Genomic DNA, 16034 nt, shown 5'->3' with positions numbered 1-16034 from the left:
TGGGTGTTTTAAAACTCCATATGCACTCAGACTCTGCTCCAGTGCCTTTCCTGGGGTCACCTGCTCCCCAGGGAGCCATCACCCCTTTGAAGAATGCTGGGGAGAGGGGACATGCAGAAATTCAGAAAATGGTCAGTTGGGTGTTTGCAACCATAAGATGTTCAGAGATGAAATGGTGAGGAAAGGAGCTTAATCATCCAAATAACTAACCTATTATTGTTTGATAGCTCATTGTCCCAACTAAAGCTAAAGGCTATGTACATAACTAGCCCAAGCCTCTTGCCTTTTTTCTCTTGCTCAAAGTCATTACCGTTTCTTCCATACTCTTACACCATGTGCTTCGATGCCCTTTCATTTATTACTCTTCTGTTTCAGGCTACTTCTGTTTGGTCTTAAATACCTTGAAGAGGAGCAGGGTGGCTGGATCATGCCTGAAAATGAGCAATAATACAGAGCTACGCAGCAGTCACCAAAGGGCAATGAAATAGCACGGAGGGCTTTATCTCACCTAACCTGGATGTCTGACTGCACTGCATAGATGTGTAGACTGAAGCAGTCCCTGGAGAGGAACGAGCATGCTGCATTTAATTCACCTGACCTGTTTTAGCCACCCGCATTAGAGTGATGGGAACTGGATCCTGGACACAGACACAGCTGCCTGCACTGGCAGCACTGCCATTTAATCAGACAAATCCCAGTGAGGAAAATAGTTGCAGCAGCACGGTATCAGGGGGAATATTATGTTTTGGAAAAATTATGGTACTGTCCTTTGGAGGGGAACACCTTCTGGAGATGTCCATCTTTTGAGGGATTTTGAAAAATCTACTTTTTGGCCAATTCACACTCAAATTTCTCACATTTTATACAGATCCCTTTAAAGACACACACTAAGGAAAACCAGGAAAGGAACCTCAAGTTTAATTTGAATTATCTTGAATTAGTAGTTGCTCCTACAACAGCAAAATTTCTAAACATAATTGCTTTATATTCCCTGAGAAATACCAAAACCTAAGCTGCTTAAATGTGCTGTTCATGTGGGAGGCGTTGTGTGGAAAGCACAGGAGCAGGAGTTCATTAGGGGACGAGATGTCCATACAGCACAGCACAGAATCCACCAAAAAGGCAAATGTTAGCATTTGCACTTGTTGATCTGACATTTCAGAACAAGTTGCTACTTGACATTTTTCCATGCCTGCATTTTCAGGAGCTAATGACGTATCATCTATTCACCTTTCAGTCTCTCAGATGCACTGGAGACAGTGCAATTGATCAAAATTTATGGTTATCCGGGTGCCACCCTATATTTTTAGATCATCTTCACTTTGTAATTACAAGCCTCTCCCATCTCTTGAGGAAAAGCAAGGGGAAAAAATGATAAAAACCCTCAGTAAAGCACGGAGAACTGAATTAGTGTCAGAACTCAGTCAAGCACAACTCCACACAGTGAAAGACTAACAACCTTTCAGGGATCGCTGCTGCTCAGTTCTGAGGGTAAAATTCATAATACTAAACCTTTCCTGAGTAGCAGTTCTGGAGGCATGTCATGAATTTGAGCAAATCTGGAGTGGATTCACTCAATTTGCACATACAGCCAGCATGTACTTTGTTACAACAACTTAACAGAAAAACCCCAGTGGCTGCAAACAGCCGCTGTGGCCAAGCAGGAGAATTGCAGTCGATGACTGCAAGACCAGGGATGCTGAGGTTTTGCTGATTTTGAGAACAACTGTCCTGGGAGTGCTCACTTGTCACCGCCACAACGGCAGAGCTCCAGGGTCCAGGGATGGTGCAGGTGCACAATAATTAGTCAGAATGACAAGTTAAATCAGACTTTTCACAGAGACATTTAAATCTGCAGTTTGGCCCGCATGCTGGGTATTTGGCCTCCATCCTTGCTGTGGCTGAGAGTGCAAGTCTTCCTCACCTGAGCAGAAAAGATGCAGCCTGAAAACCCAGGAAAAAGCTTCAGGGTCTGATGTCTTCAGCTTCAGGACCACAATGCATTTTGCAGTATAAGGTCCTTTCTGGAATCATATTTCTGGAGGAAATGCCGGTCAGCCTCCTAAATAAGAGGCTGCGTATTGGGATCACACTGCCGAAATATCATCCACAGGGTCTGGGATATTTTGACATGAAATACCTTGGGACTGCAGGTTAGCAGTGCTGGACAAGACTGGTGAGGAGGAGTCTGGACAGCAAATGCTCTTAGGAAGCAAAAAATTATACACTGAGAAGTGCAACTCCGCTGATACTAGAGAAATGCATTGGCATTACGCTCTGATATACCATGGACAAGCATTAGAGCTCACACAGGGCTCTCTGGAGCTTTCAGTGGACTTCTGGCCCTTGCCATGGACTTTACAAAACTGCAATTGAAATCGAAACTTTCACACCACACAGTTCCAGAAGCAGGGGTGAAACTACTGCATGAAAGGTGAAGAGGCTACAGAACAGCCTGCAATAAGAAGAGAACAGATATCTCTGCTAGAACAGGAAAGTGACAAAAATACAGTAAGACCTCTTAAAGCTTTTCTGGAAGAGGTTCTAACCATCACTGATTTGTTATCAAACTTTGTCCCATCTACAAACACATTTATATTGTTGCCCACGAATCTGATCAATTATTCAGTTTCTCATTAGCAGAGCTATCCCTCCAGTCATTAGCTGTATCTTCCTTTACCCCAAGAGTACTATTAGAACTACCAGTCTTGTGGAATACAAAAAATGAAAAATACAAATCTGATATGCAAGACTATATTAAAAGATTAGTCAGCAACAGTTTTACTTATATTTCCTGAGTTTTTAATGGAGAACATAATGTGCTGTTCACAGATCACCATTCTTCTGTGGGTCAGTCTCATTTAAGCAGGTGATAGTAGATACCCCTTCCTATAAAATCTGTTCCAGTAACAGTGTAATTAATGCAGTTGCTACTTGAGATATAACATGCAAAAAATTACATCGTGTAACATTTTTCAGTAAATGTGAATAAGTGTTCATACATGTGTCATGTTTATTTTTGTTCAAGGGTCCCTGAAGATTTTTCATTGCTTCTTTGCTGCTTGCATAGACACTTGGGCTCACGTTTTTCTCTTCCATCACTTCAGACACAGATAAATCTGAGTGAAAAAGAGAGAAAAATATTATACAACCAGAAGGCAGGAAAAAATGAAGTAGAAAAGTAAATGAAGATATACTGGACAAGTGACTTGACTTACCATTTTACATAAGCAGAACGATCAAAGGGTTTAACTCTGTGCAGCAAACTATATGCAAGTAAGGATGTTGTATGGCCTCTCCTCATGAAAGTGATGCTTTGGGTTGTCTCACGTCTTTTGTGTCTGGATATAGGGAGAATGTGGGTGTCTTGGTGTTGGGGATGAATTTCCTCTCTTGCTCCTCCTGTCTCTTCTCTTTGTTGTTTAACAGAACCTTCTTTCTTCTTTCAAAATTATATGGATTTGTTGATACCCTCATAAATATGTATTCACTGTAAGTATTTTTTCCCATGGCGTTGCATATTTAAAATCTATTGTGAAACTTTAGGCAGGGGAAAAAAAATAGCTGGAGCTATTGGGGTGGAAACACATTTATTATTTTGCAGAATAGATACCACCAACTTCATCTCTGCATATGGTCATTATGTAAGGGGTATCTGTGAAATTCCTTCTACATGCTTCTGTATTTCTGTATATATTGAAGGTGTAGGAGCCACACACACACACAAATCTGTCAATCTCAGCAGACACACAGGAGAAAAGTGGATAAATGCAGCAAACTACAGGCAGTCAGAAGTAGTCACTTTAAAATGGACTTAATAAAACAGAGGGTGCAGTAGGGCTAGAAAGAAACCAAGCTATAAAGACTTCATTTTCTCTGTTAATTGGCATTAAAATAAAAATATTATGGGAATCTACCTTGTGGAAGAAGTACATTTTTAATATAAACTCTTTAAGTCTTCATAAACTTATATGGAGATTATATGTACCTTCATCTTCTGTTAAAAACTCACCGCGGCAGTTCATTTTCTTTTGCCAGTCATGGATTTACAAGTTTATTATGATACTAAAATAACAGAATACACTTTCTAGTAATGTTGGGAGACTTTGAACATTCTAGCAGGTCACCTCACCTCCTTTTTTCTGTGGTCTTTTTTTTTTATTTTTTTAAGGGTGTGAAATCTAGTAATTGAGGCAAGACCCAGCAGTGAGTTTACCCTCATCCCGTGCTTGACTGCAGAACAAAAATGGGAGACCCCCGGTCTTCTGGCCCCAGGTTTTGTACCTCGCCTCTAGACAGCAGTTCACTGCTGAGTCAAAGACATGCACATTTGGTTTGGAAGAAGAAAGTGCAAAACAAGGGCTTTGTCCATCAAAGCATGTGCTTAGGTAACTAGCTGCAGCCAGGTTTTCTAACACAGCTGTATTCCGTAACACCAGTGGAAAGACACTGCTTGGGTGATTTCCGTGACGGTATTCAGCACTAAGGGCTCTCTTCACTTTCCGGCCGGAAACCTGAAAGCTGACTGCATACTTGAACCTCTGCACTGTTCTGGGGCTCCACGGCCTCCAAAGGTAATCACTTCTGTCATTTCTATGGTGTCTGTGACCATAGCAACGGAGGCTGGGGTTCTCATCCGGTGATACTCCGCATGCCGCTACCCGTCCTGTGGCTACGTGGCTCTATCAAAGCCTCTGAGAGCTTTGTCATCGACTTCACTGGGGTCAGTATTTCACTCCAAATAAAGACCCAGCCCAAAGGCACTAGATACAGTCTTTTAATGAAATCTTAGAGCATAAGAGTTCTCAACGCAGCCTCAACTTTCAGTTTAGATAATTTCACTTCAGATAATTTACTTCTGCTGTCAGGAAGTATCATTCTTAACCCTGAGGTAATGATCTTACTTCAGTTTAGGTGTCTGGTATCTTCAAATACCTAGTGTATTTCCATTGCATCTCTTGCACAGGCTATGTATGTACGATGATATGCAGGAAGGAGAAATGAAATGTGTGATTATTTAATTATTCTTCTGCTCTTCTATTTTTTAATCTCCAGATGGTCCCTGGAACCAGTGATGCTTTCTTTAGTCTATATATTTCCTGCTTTAATTAGCTGGCTTAACCAGTGAGCTGTAATTAGCTTACTTAACCACCACTCTTTTGAGATGCACACGTGATCAGATAATACCAGGTGCTAATGTTTAATTGCTTTCACAAAATTAGAAGCGGATGAATGGTTGAATCGTAATTGAATGATCTTATTAGAAGACAAGCTGATCAGTGTTGTGACATAGCTTGAGAGATTCCCAGGCTTGCATTAATTTCACATCAGCTGGGGCTGCTGTAACGACGGCGAGCACAATGCAATTGCTCTGTTAGAGAGCAAGATCAGAGCTGAGTGACTGAGATCTGCCATACATATTTATCAGCTGAGGGGCTGGCACAATTTGCATCACTGTCTAAGAGCAGAGAAGCAAGCTATTGCTTTTGATTTACTACCTCCCAAGAAAAAATGCAGAAAACAGATCTTCTGGGGGAGATTTTGAAAAACAGCCATATCCCTCTCCATCCTTACCTCTCCCCAGCACATGTGTCTGTAAGAAAGGACAGGAGACCACCAAGACCACTTGGCCCTTCAGGGGCTTTGCTGGGAAATGTCAGGTAGGTAGTGCTGAGAGACATGGGGATGTGGCACATGAGAAGTGGGGATCTGACACACCTTTATATGGCTGGGCTGGCTGAAGCAAGTCTGAGGATTCTCCCTCTTGTACCAAATGCAAAGGTTTTTATTGCTCATTGAAAGGTCTGAGCAAGGTTCAGTGAAATTCTCAGAATCTGCACCCTCCATGTGTGTTTTACCATACAGCTGTCATTAACTGGTAAATAGGAATGCCTGGTGTTGGTGTGGCTGTAGTAATTTTACTTTGGTGTTGAGATGGAGAGGAGTCATGTAGTACTTACAGGATCCCTTTTTACAAGGCCTGGGTTAGGCACAACAGCAATGAGGTGGGCGATTGTAAACACGGAGTTCAGCACGTAAGAAAAAAACAAATTCTTATGCAGTGTTATCCTTTGACAGCTGAGGCTCCTGAAAAATATGTAGCACACATCGTAAATTAGTATTTTTCTTCTGATGTCACTTTAACAAGCTCTTTCTGGCAACAGTCTCTCAAGAATGCCTTTTGGCAAGGAGTGATTGGAAAATAGATGCCTTGCATTGCAGCCATAACCTCTGACAAATTTTTGGGTTTGTTTTTACACCTGTTCAGTACCACATGCTTTTTAGACCATGTTGTAAAGAGCCACATGGCTACGTTCTCAACCCTTGATGCCTTTCTTTATCTCATAGTCATTGAGATATTAAGTGGTGAAGCAGAACCCTGAGAATTTAGATGCGCATGACACAAGTAATGAACATCAGGAATAGTGCTTTATAAGCAACTGTTCCCTGGAGACTCAATTTCTCAAATATTCAGATGAAAATTATTTGCTACTTTAGGAATTAGTGGTGAGACAGGATGGGAACGTTGGGCAGGAATCCCCTTAAATTACAGGGGGATTTGCACTGGTATCCTGCATGTTTCTAACTCCAGCTAAAATCCCAAACCAGAAGAGGTTGTTTTCCTGCTCAGAAGGAGCAGCAATATCTTCTGAATGGCTGATTTTGGGGAGGGCAGGATTTCTGTTATTTTGGCTAGCTGAATTTCACAAGAGAAGTTCACAGGATTCTTGTCCATCCAAATCATGACTGCAGTTTCAGACCTGAACCATCCTCCCTTTCTAATTCATGTCCAAACCCTGACGGCACCTCCTTGGTTACCCCAATGCAGAGAAAAACACCCCCACAGCACTCCATGCTTCGGAGCACAGCCTGGGGCTGGCAGGAGGTGATTGCAGAAAGGCAGTCATGGAAATGTTAGATAATGCTGTGATGTCTGTATGCAGTGATCACTGAGAGCAAGCAGGCAAAACTGGTAGGTTAAAAAAAGCTATGAGCAAGTACCGCTGCCTCACTAAGGCAAGCCTTCTCCTCGGCACTAGGAGTGTTTTAAGTCTGGAACGGAGCACAGGCTGTGACTTTCTGATGCTCTGTGTATGGAGGCTAATGCAGAATGCATTTTGTTTAAAAACAGAGAGCTAATCTAACCGACTGAACTTTTCTGCTTGTTTTGCTTGCTTGTTTATTTATTTGTTTTCCTTTTTTAGCTCCTTGGTCACCTGCCATGTACTCTTAGTTCCCCTTACACCTATTTTCTGAATCATTGAATGCAATTCTTCCTTCAGCTTGAGGTTGTCTTTCTGGTTATGGTCATCAGCATCCTATAATGCTCATCACTTCTGTTGACCTCCTTATTTACCAAGACACCTTCTTTGGTTCATCATGTCCATGCAATGCAGGTCCCGGGGGCTAGGAATGAGAGTATCTCTTTATACTTGCCCTGATTTTATATTTTTCTTCAGTATCAGTTATTGTCAACTGTTGAACACTAGATATGGAGCTAGGTGCACTATCAGCTTGATCCACTGTAGAACAGGATACTGGGCAACATTCTTTGGAGATGTTTGTCCTACACTGTGTTCTTGTGCTTACTCCATCTGTATTTGCCCCCATCACAAATCCAGTCTAACGCTCCTTTTCTGCTCCTAAGCTCTGGTGGTATTTATCCAGTCCTGATTCTTCCTTTCTCCCCATTCTCCATCACTATACTTTGCCTATGCTACTGACCCCACATTTCTTGGAACACAATCGCATGCGCATGTCCCGCTGTCTTTATCTTGTAGTTCTGGGAAGAGGATTGGTATGATGCCAATCCTATTCCCAAGAAATAAAAACTTCCCTATAACTCAGAGCAATCTCTTCAGCTTCTGGTCACAGAGATGCAGACTCTTGTCTCTCCAGCTGCCTCTCTACATGGCTAACGATATTGAGAGAGAGTCATCTGTGATAATCTCTGCCATGTACATGTGCCTCCACTCCCATTCCTGTCCTTCCTCACTGGTCTGTTTCACTTTTGCCAGCCTTACTCGTCTATTAAATTGGACTGTCCTTCACTGCATGTTGCCTTCATCTGCTGCCCAAGCTCCTTTCCCTGTCTGCCTTCCTCTCTTACTTTTACTCCAGCACTGCTCTCCTGCTTTTCTCTCAGTATTCTCCACATTTTCCTTGACTCTAGCTTTCATGTTAAAGACCCGTCTGGATCATTAAGCATATTTTTCCATACTCTCACTTTTTAATCTGACCTTCAGTGTTTGCCATTAAAATGGCATCAGCACCTGCCTGACTCAGTTCATACAGAGAGGAGAGCATTCTAGCAAAACCAAAACCCTTACTTGATTCATCCTCTCTGCTGGTTTTGACAATCATCTGTAATCTTCTCCTCTGATCCCTCTTAGCTCTCTTCCTGGCCCTCTTTCTAATCATTCCTTCGTGGTGTTTTTGAAGGCTCCTTGTCACCCCCGGCCCACGCTTCTGTATGCTCCCTACTCTGCTTTATTAATCAGTATGGAAGAAGGCATCACAAAGCCAGTTATCAGGGTCTAAAGCTTGTGAGTTTTTTCTGTCACTATCCCTCTATCAATTGTGCCTCAGAGTTCCAGAGTATCCTGTGTTTCTCGTGGTTCTTCTGTGTTTCACATCTATCCTATGGCTTCTATGTTTCCTCTGACAGAGATAGGTCCTCTTATCTACACACAGAGTCACCCTTACTTTCGAGTTCTTATCTCCACTTCTCTATTGCATCCAGGATATTTTGACTTCCATGCAGCTTTTAGCATTATTTTCTTCATAGATCTCCACTGTGATTCTGCCATTTCTTCTTTCATGGATATCGAGAAAACCGATTTTCATCCCCAGCCAGCTATTTTCCATCTCATACCCACTAGCTTAGTTTTCAAATTATTTTCATGCTTTCTACCATGCTCTCCCTTACCCCTGGGGAAAACTCCCAACAAACTTCCACAAATTATCCTTCCACCCATTATCCTTCTTCAAATCCCTTTAAAAGCCTTGGCAAAAATTAGACTGCAGGCTCATTCATAACACACCATCTATTATTCTGCAAACATAGACTTATCGTACTGCCCATCTGTCTTTATACAAATGTCTTTGTTTTAATAATTCATTTGGAAGTGATTTGGAGTTTGGAGTTCCTTTTCTCTTTTGTGTTTTATCATATAAGATAAATGGAGTCTCGGTTTGCAATTATAAAAATATTACAATAATGTGATGCACGTCACTGTTCGACACTCTACTTTATGAATACTCTGTCTCCTGTTATGAGTTAGTATTGCTTAGTGATGCTCGTCACTACTGATTCAGTATTCCCTTCCAAAATTACTGCAACATTGTGGTGTCAGATCATTATGAATCAATACCCAAAACTGAAAGAAAAAAAAATCTCTGCCAGGAGACTTACATGTGAGAAACAGCAAACTCTGCAAGCTATTTGTTGCTGCCTCTACAGTCAAAGGCTATTATATGGCCCCGAAACCATCTCTTGCTATCTGACTGACTGTCTGATTGACACCTTGCCTGTTATTGAAGGTCAAATAATCTCGTGCTGTCATAGCCAGATGATAGAAAACAATTGAAGGTAACATGAATCCTGCTCCCATACAGCTTTATTCTGACTTTTTTATAATTGTGGTTTGGTTTCCTCTTTGTCCTCTCATTTTGCAGTGATTTGTTTTAATTCCTTTCTCTATTTCTTCCTGTAACCTTTGTGTCGTGTATTAGTCATGGAAGGGGAAGGAGAAGTGGAGGAAAGAGAGAAGGAGGTGTGCTACTGTCTGGAAGGCTGCTGCAAAGAGAAGACTTTCAGCGTGGCCTGGGACCAGTCAGTATTGTGCATTGTCTATGATTCAGAGCTAGGAGTGACTCAGACAACCTAATCCTGCCTTGCCACTGCAAGGAATCAGCTTTTTGGTCCATTTTGGGCCGTCGGTTTAACCAGATCCTGTCTTTACTGTCGCAAAGAACTCTGAAGCCTGGGTATAGGATACCAAATCAGATTAAATTGTGCTCTTTCCAGTTTTCTCAAAGCATTACTGTGGCTGTGGTTTGTGCTTTTCAACTTTACATACATGGAAAGGGAATTCATCAGTTTATGGGGCAGAGTTTCTAGCTGTATCTGTATCTGATTACTGCATGTTATCACAGTCACTCACTAAACTCCCTCTTTGGAAATGAGCAGAATTCACAGCCTGTATTTTGGATTCACGTATTTTGGGCTTGTAATCTTACAGACTCTTATAGTCTATGCAAAGTCCAACCATTTAATTTTCCTATGTTTCCTAGACTCACTCTTGGTGCTGGTGATGTTTGGGGGCTTGTTCTTTTACTGCCCTTCCTGTCTGACAGTGGAGGCACAGACATCTAACCGTACAGCCCTAAGATTTCTGCCAGCTTCTTCTGGCCTCTGAATTTACTAAGCATACCCTTTTCCAGCCTATTTGGACACCCCCATCCATGGTGCACCTTTTCAGGGTCCAGCAATGGATGAAGTAACCAGGGAGAAGTTTTGCATAATGTTACTAAGAAAATAACTATTAGAAGGCGCACAACCTGAACATATTCATAGACATGTAGCATACATACATGAAAATTGAGACCAGAAATGGCTACGATGCCTCTTATAACATGTAGATTAAATAATTCAGGGACCCTGAGGCTAGAACAGATTCAAGCACTGGCACAAGGTATATGGGGTTTTGTGGAGCACCTTTCACTGCAGAGTTTTAGAGCAAGGCAACCATCCCTTGTCCACTAGAGATGGGGGTTCAGCAAGGGGTTCTTTTTATCCCCAAATTTATGCAATTACTGTGCATATATAAGCTGGAATTTTGTGTTTGCTATGTACTGATGGATTCTACATACCTTCATAAGTGTATTTGTGGCCAAAAATACACCTCAGAAATTTGGATAATGAAGTTGATGATATCTCACAATCCAGCATGTAAAGTTTGTCACATTGCATTGAAGTTCTTCACCTATGCTGCAGAACACTAAATCTACCAATTCCAAGACACTTAAATGCCAGTTAGTATAGACACATAAAAACTAAGAGAGTCATAGCAAATGTTTAAAACTAAATGGTCATGATAGAAAATGCACTGGGTGTATGTCATTAAGATTCCTTGGCCTTATAGGTGACAAAAAGGAACAGCTGAATGTTTACAGAAATAAACTTTAAGTTAGGGCTGCAAGATAAAGGAATAGAAGAAATACCCAATTATTCCATTACCAGACTTGGAAATTTCAGTGTGAAAAGCTGCTTTGGAAAGCAAAGGTTCTACAGAGAATGAATCCTTGTCTCTTTGAAAATAAGGCATATATACATTCATGATTTGGCATGAGTGGGAAGGTATTCGTTTAGAACCTGCTTATAATTCACAGTTTTTTTTTTGGTCACTAAAATCTGGAACAAATGCATTTGATGTATTTGTTAAATTTGAATTGGGAGATTTGAGGGCATATTTTTGGCTTTCATTTTTCTACAAACATCAACCAAATAAAATCAAATGATAAATTCTGACCTGTATACAAAAGTCATGCTCTTTGTCTGTTTGCTGGAAATATAATTAATGCCTAGAAGTATTATATACTTCTGGATTGCAAATATGTCTTTGAGCTGCTGAAACAGATTGATGAATATACAAAAGAATATAATTTATCTTTCTATGAGGAAGATGATAAAAAATTGTCAAGGGCTCAAATCTGTTCACGTTCACGTAGAAAGAAGCTTACTAATACTCTCACACAGGCCTATTTGTGTTCTGGCATAATTGTAGCTTGAAATAATGTCTTGCAGGCTAAATGACAATCTTGAAACAGTATACTGTTACAATGACAACTGTGATGGACTTTTAATTACTATGGGTTGCCATTATTGTGCAACTATTCTTTCTTCAACTCTGTAAAGAAGCTTGTGAAAAATAAAAGATTTTTTTTTTGTTCCATTTTACTTGTATTATTGACTGCTCAAAGAATACCGCATTCTCTGAAGAGCTTGGGTTTTATTTGTATTCTTCAATGAAGTATATTTTTTGGCAATAAAAGTCCATTAGGTTATAACTGTGTTTGTTATTTATTCAGAAGAATTTGTAGTTGTTTCTATTCTTTGTTTCCCAGTGTGCAGTGTGGGGAATACTCCTTTGTATCATTGGAAACCTTTATTCAGGTAAAGTTGGAAAACTTCACCTGCCCTTTTAGATTACCTTGCAGTTACCTCCAGATACACTCTACTGATGGTGAGCATTTCCCTATATCTGGTCATGAACTGATGGTCTGGCTATCTGATTACAGCAACTGATGCACCTTTGGTGAAATCAGTATGATGCCATCCCATTTGGGTCGTTATACTGGATGTATCATTCTGTTTCGTCAAAGTATCTGTGAATGGACATTACAACCCTGATTTCTGAGTCTGGTGTCACTCTGGGAAGTTTGCAGCTTACAATCATTTTATAAAAGTGGAATATCTTAAAAAGATTGCTTAAGAGCTAGGAGAATACAGCCTATGCAAGTCATCATAGCTCTGGATGTACAATAGTTCAGGATCTTGTCCATTGTTTATTCTTGAATATCTTTCCCAGTGCCTTTGATGTCTTCTAGTGCTTACCATTTCCCGGAGCTGGAAACCGAAGGCTGTTCCCAGACAGCCCTTCACTATTGATTGTGACTGGAGCTGTGACTACATGTCTGATGGCAAACCTGAGCTCCCTCTGTTCCTTAACTGCAGACACATTACAATAAATAGCGTGCAGACAGGTTCACTAAAGGATAAGATTTAAATGTTCTAGTTAAGTTGCCATACAGTACCTGAAATGCTTTCAGTGAATATCAGTTTAGTCTCCTTTTAAAGTTCTGATACAGCACATCACTGTTTTTCCTTTTAATGCTGATGACAGCCTACACACTAGTGTCAGATTCACGCTTAGGGCTGAGTCCTGTAAACCCCTACTCCAGTCAATAGTTCAGTCCTTCAGCATTGGATGAAGGTATTCCTGTCCTTCAGGAGCTGGGGGCTTCAAGACCCTGCCCTGTGCAGTCCCTGCACCTGCCAGGGGCTGGACGTGCCCTTCAAGGGACAGCAGGCAACTGGTAAATGAAGGGCCCTACTGCATCTCTAGTTACACCATTTCCCTACGGGCTACACTTTTACACCAGTCTTGACAAATCTAATCGCATGATCTTGGCTACACACCACTGAGAGATGTCCCATTGGTGAGAGGACTTTATGTTGAGACTTTTTTATGAGAATTATACAAAACGGCACTCAGAAGAGCTGTTTCTTGCTGCCATGTCCCCTTCCAAGCTTTTCTTTGATTACCACTTGAGATCCCTTAGGGAAAGAAGAGAGAGTGTCTGTAAGAAATACTTACTTGAAATAGAAGAAAATTGCCAAGGAAATCAACAGGGATGTTATAGACAAAGCATGGCCAACAATCGCCATATAATAAAGTATGAACGCCATCTGCAATTTAACAAGAAGAAAAGGCAAACATAAACAATTTTAAGGCACTCAGGGTTTTTTCTCATGAAGGAAGAATCTACAAAATCAAACTCCCATTCTGTGTTTCTTTTCTTTCAAAGGTTCTTTTTCAATATACTTTTAATATCAGCAATCTATTAAATAGCATGACTCATGGTCTAAAAATGAGATAAGTGTTTCTTACATGAGCTGATCTGTTTTTGCTGCACTGAAGTAACTGGTGAGATCCCTGCTCACACTATGCATCACTAACTTCCCGAGCCCTAGGAGAGCACATCAGACAACACACTCAGACTTTCAGAAAGCCAATTACAAGTTTCCACACACACAAAATTATTAAAGAAAATAGGTTGCCCCAGGACTGGAAGAAAGCTTTTATGGTTTGAAAGCAGCTTAAACAACAGGGAGCAAAAGCTTAATGGTCACTTTTGGAGATGAGTCAGTGGTTATGTGCCCTCGGGACTGGTATCCGGGACGGCATTTTGTTCAACATGTTCATCAGTGACCTGATGCAGAGAAATCTTGTAAGTTTCCAGGTGATACTTAGGTCTTCCAGATAACAGTGAGGGACTCCAGAAGGGCCTCACATAACTTAGGCGACAAGAAGATGCCACAAGAGCTTTAATACGTAAAAAAATGGGGTGATACACCTAGGGACGAATGATCTAAACCCTGCCTACACCATGCTGAACTCAGATCTGGAAACCAAGCTCAGGAAGGAGTTTTTGGAGTCGTCCTGGCCAGTTCTCTGAATCATTGGCTTACTGTGTAATGACAGCCAAAAAGTCAACAAAACGTTGGATATCATCAGGAAAGGCACTGAGGGTAGAACATCATTGTCCCTCTATTTACATTTTAAATGCATGTGTGTTTCTAGTCTCCATATCTTATGCACATGGCAGAGCTAGGAAATGTGCAAAGAAGGCAACTAAAATAACTGAGATTGAGTTGCTGTGTTATGAGAAGTGGGTACAAATGCTTGGATTCTCCCCTCTGGAGAGGAGAGGTCAGAAAGGGCTTATGATTAAGGCCTACAGAGTCACGAAACCAGCAGATGAGATGAAAATTATTCTCAACTCCTACCACACTAGAATAGCATGCCCTGAGACAAATTCCGGTTGACACTGGCGTGCACCTTGTTATTGAGCAACTAGATGGTCTTACAGTTCTGGGACGCCCATATGCATGAACAGATAATCGGGCTTTCACCTCAACTAATATCAGTGAAATCCAAGACAGGCCTGACCACATTTTGTATGCCAATAGTGAAACAAAATAGCAGGACAGCACCTGGGCTGCAGAATGCTGCAATATTTAAATGTCATATGTTAGTCTCAGATAAGGTCTTCAGCATCACACAGCTGTCAGAAGACTGCAGGAGGCTAAATGGCATGCCAGGCTTCACCATTGCCTTCTTTTCTGAAAGCACTAATATAGTATCAGCCTATCCTGAAAAAAGACTAGATAGCAGGACTTAGTTCCTCTGCTGGGTTTATTTTCTTTTCAGCTCCACTTCATTCAATTTTTGTTTGTTACACATGAGCAATTTTCCTTTTTTCAGTGATTAGATGAACTGCTTTCTGTAGCCACTCACATTTTTTTTGGTGTTTCCAAGTAACTTTAAACTTTCATCTGAAAACAAATCCGAACAAAATTCAGAAAACAAATCTATTCGTCTTAGCAAAGGTGCACATCTTCTTACCTAGTTTGTTCTTCAGTCATTTTACAACTTTGGAATCAGCTCCTGCTTTCATTAACCTAGGTGGTGGTGGCCTGATTCAGATTTAAACCAAAGTCACATTTACACCACCCTGACCATGTAGAGCAGACATGATCTGAGTGTAAATATCGTTCACCAGATTATGGAACTCTATGCATATTTACTGCAAATACCCTAGGTCTCCTAGTTTTCCTGCACAAAGCCTAACCACAACATTGCTAGTGAGTGCAAATGCCTGACAGCTTCTTCTGAGACCACCAGGTGCCCCAGAGAGGGCGGACCAGAGTGCAGAGAATATGAGACCACTTTCTGAATGCAGAGTAGTGGGAGAGGTTTTTACCTCTGTGCATTTGACATTTCTTCCACTCCATACTAAGTGGTTGCTAAGGTTTTTCATGATATTAGATTGATATAATTTTAAAGTCAGAATTTAGTTTACAGATGAACTGTTCAAAAACATGTTGTTTTGCTGCCTGTCTCATATATAACCCTTAGCCTGAAACAGCTAGCAGTAGGAAAGGCTTCCAGATACCTACAGGCAAGTCTATGTGCACTTCAGAGGACTCTTCATTATTCAAAATATCTACCTTTCAGCATACAACTGCTAAATCAGTTTAAGTGTATATCTGGGACTCAGCAATGGCACTTTTGATTACTCCATGCAAACTTCCCATGGTAACTGCTCAAGAAAGCTTTCCAAACATAACAACAAAGACAGATCAGAATGGATTGAACTGTCAGCTAACAAAGCATATGGCCCACCATCGTATTTTGAAGAACTGGCTATAATTTTTTTTTTTAAGTGCTCTGCCTCAAAAGCAT

At 41.0% G+C, this 16034-nt stretch overlaps 1 protein-coding gene across 2 annotated transcripts in view; it reads right to left on the bottom strand.

Moving 5' to 3' along the window:
* The window catches only part of CALCR (calcitonin receptor), a 195248-nt gene that overhangs the window by 40681 nt on the left and 138533 nt on the right, over positions 1-16034 (bottom strand). For both annotated transcript variants that reach the window (XM_075419331.1, XM_075419329.1), the window contains exons 6-7: positions 13383-13474; positions 5961-6087 (exon numbers count right to left, since the gene is read on the bottom strand). In XM_075419331.1, the coding sequence (XP_075275446.1) occupies positions 5961-6087; positions 13383-13474 (219 nt within the window). The remainder of the gene's footprint in view (positions 1-5960; positions 6088-13382; positions 13475-16034) is intronic.

This window comes from Opisthocomus hoazin, chromosome 4 (genome assembly GCF_030867145.1).
Source record: "Opisthocomus hoazin isolate bOpiHoa1 chromosome 4, bOpiHoa1.hap1, whole genome shotgun sequence".
Taxonomy (NCBI): domain Eukaryota; kingdom Metazoa; phylum Chordata; class Aves; order Opisthocomiformes; family Opisthocomidae; genus Opisthocomus; species Opisthocomus hoazin.
This window is presented reverse-complemented; position numbering and strand designations above follow the sequence as displayed.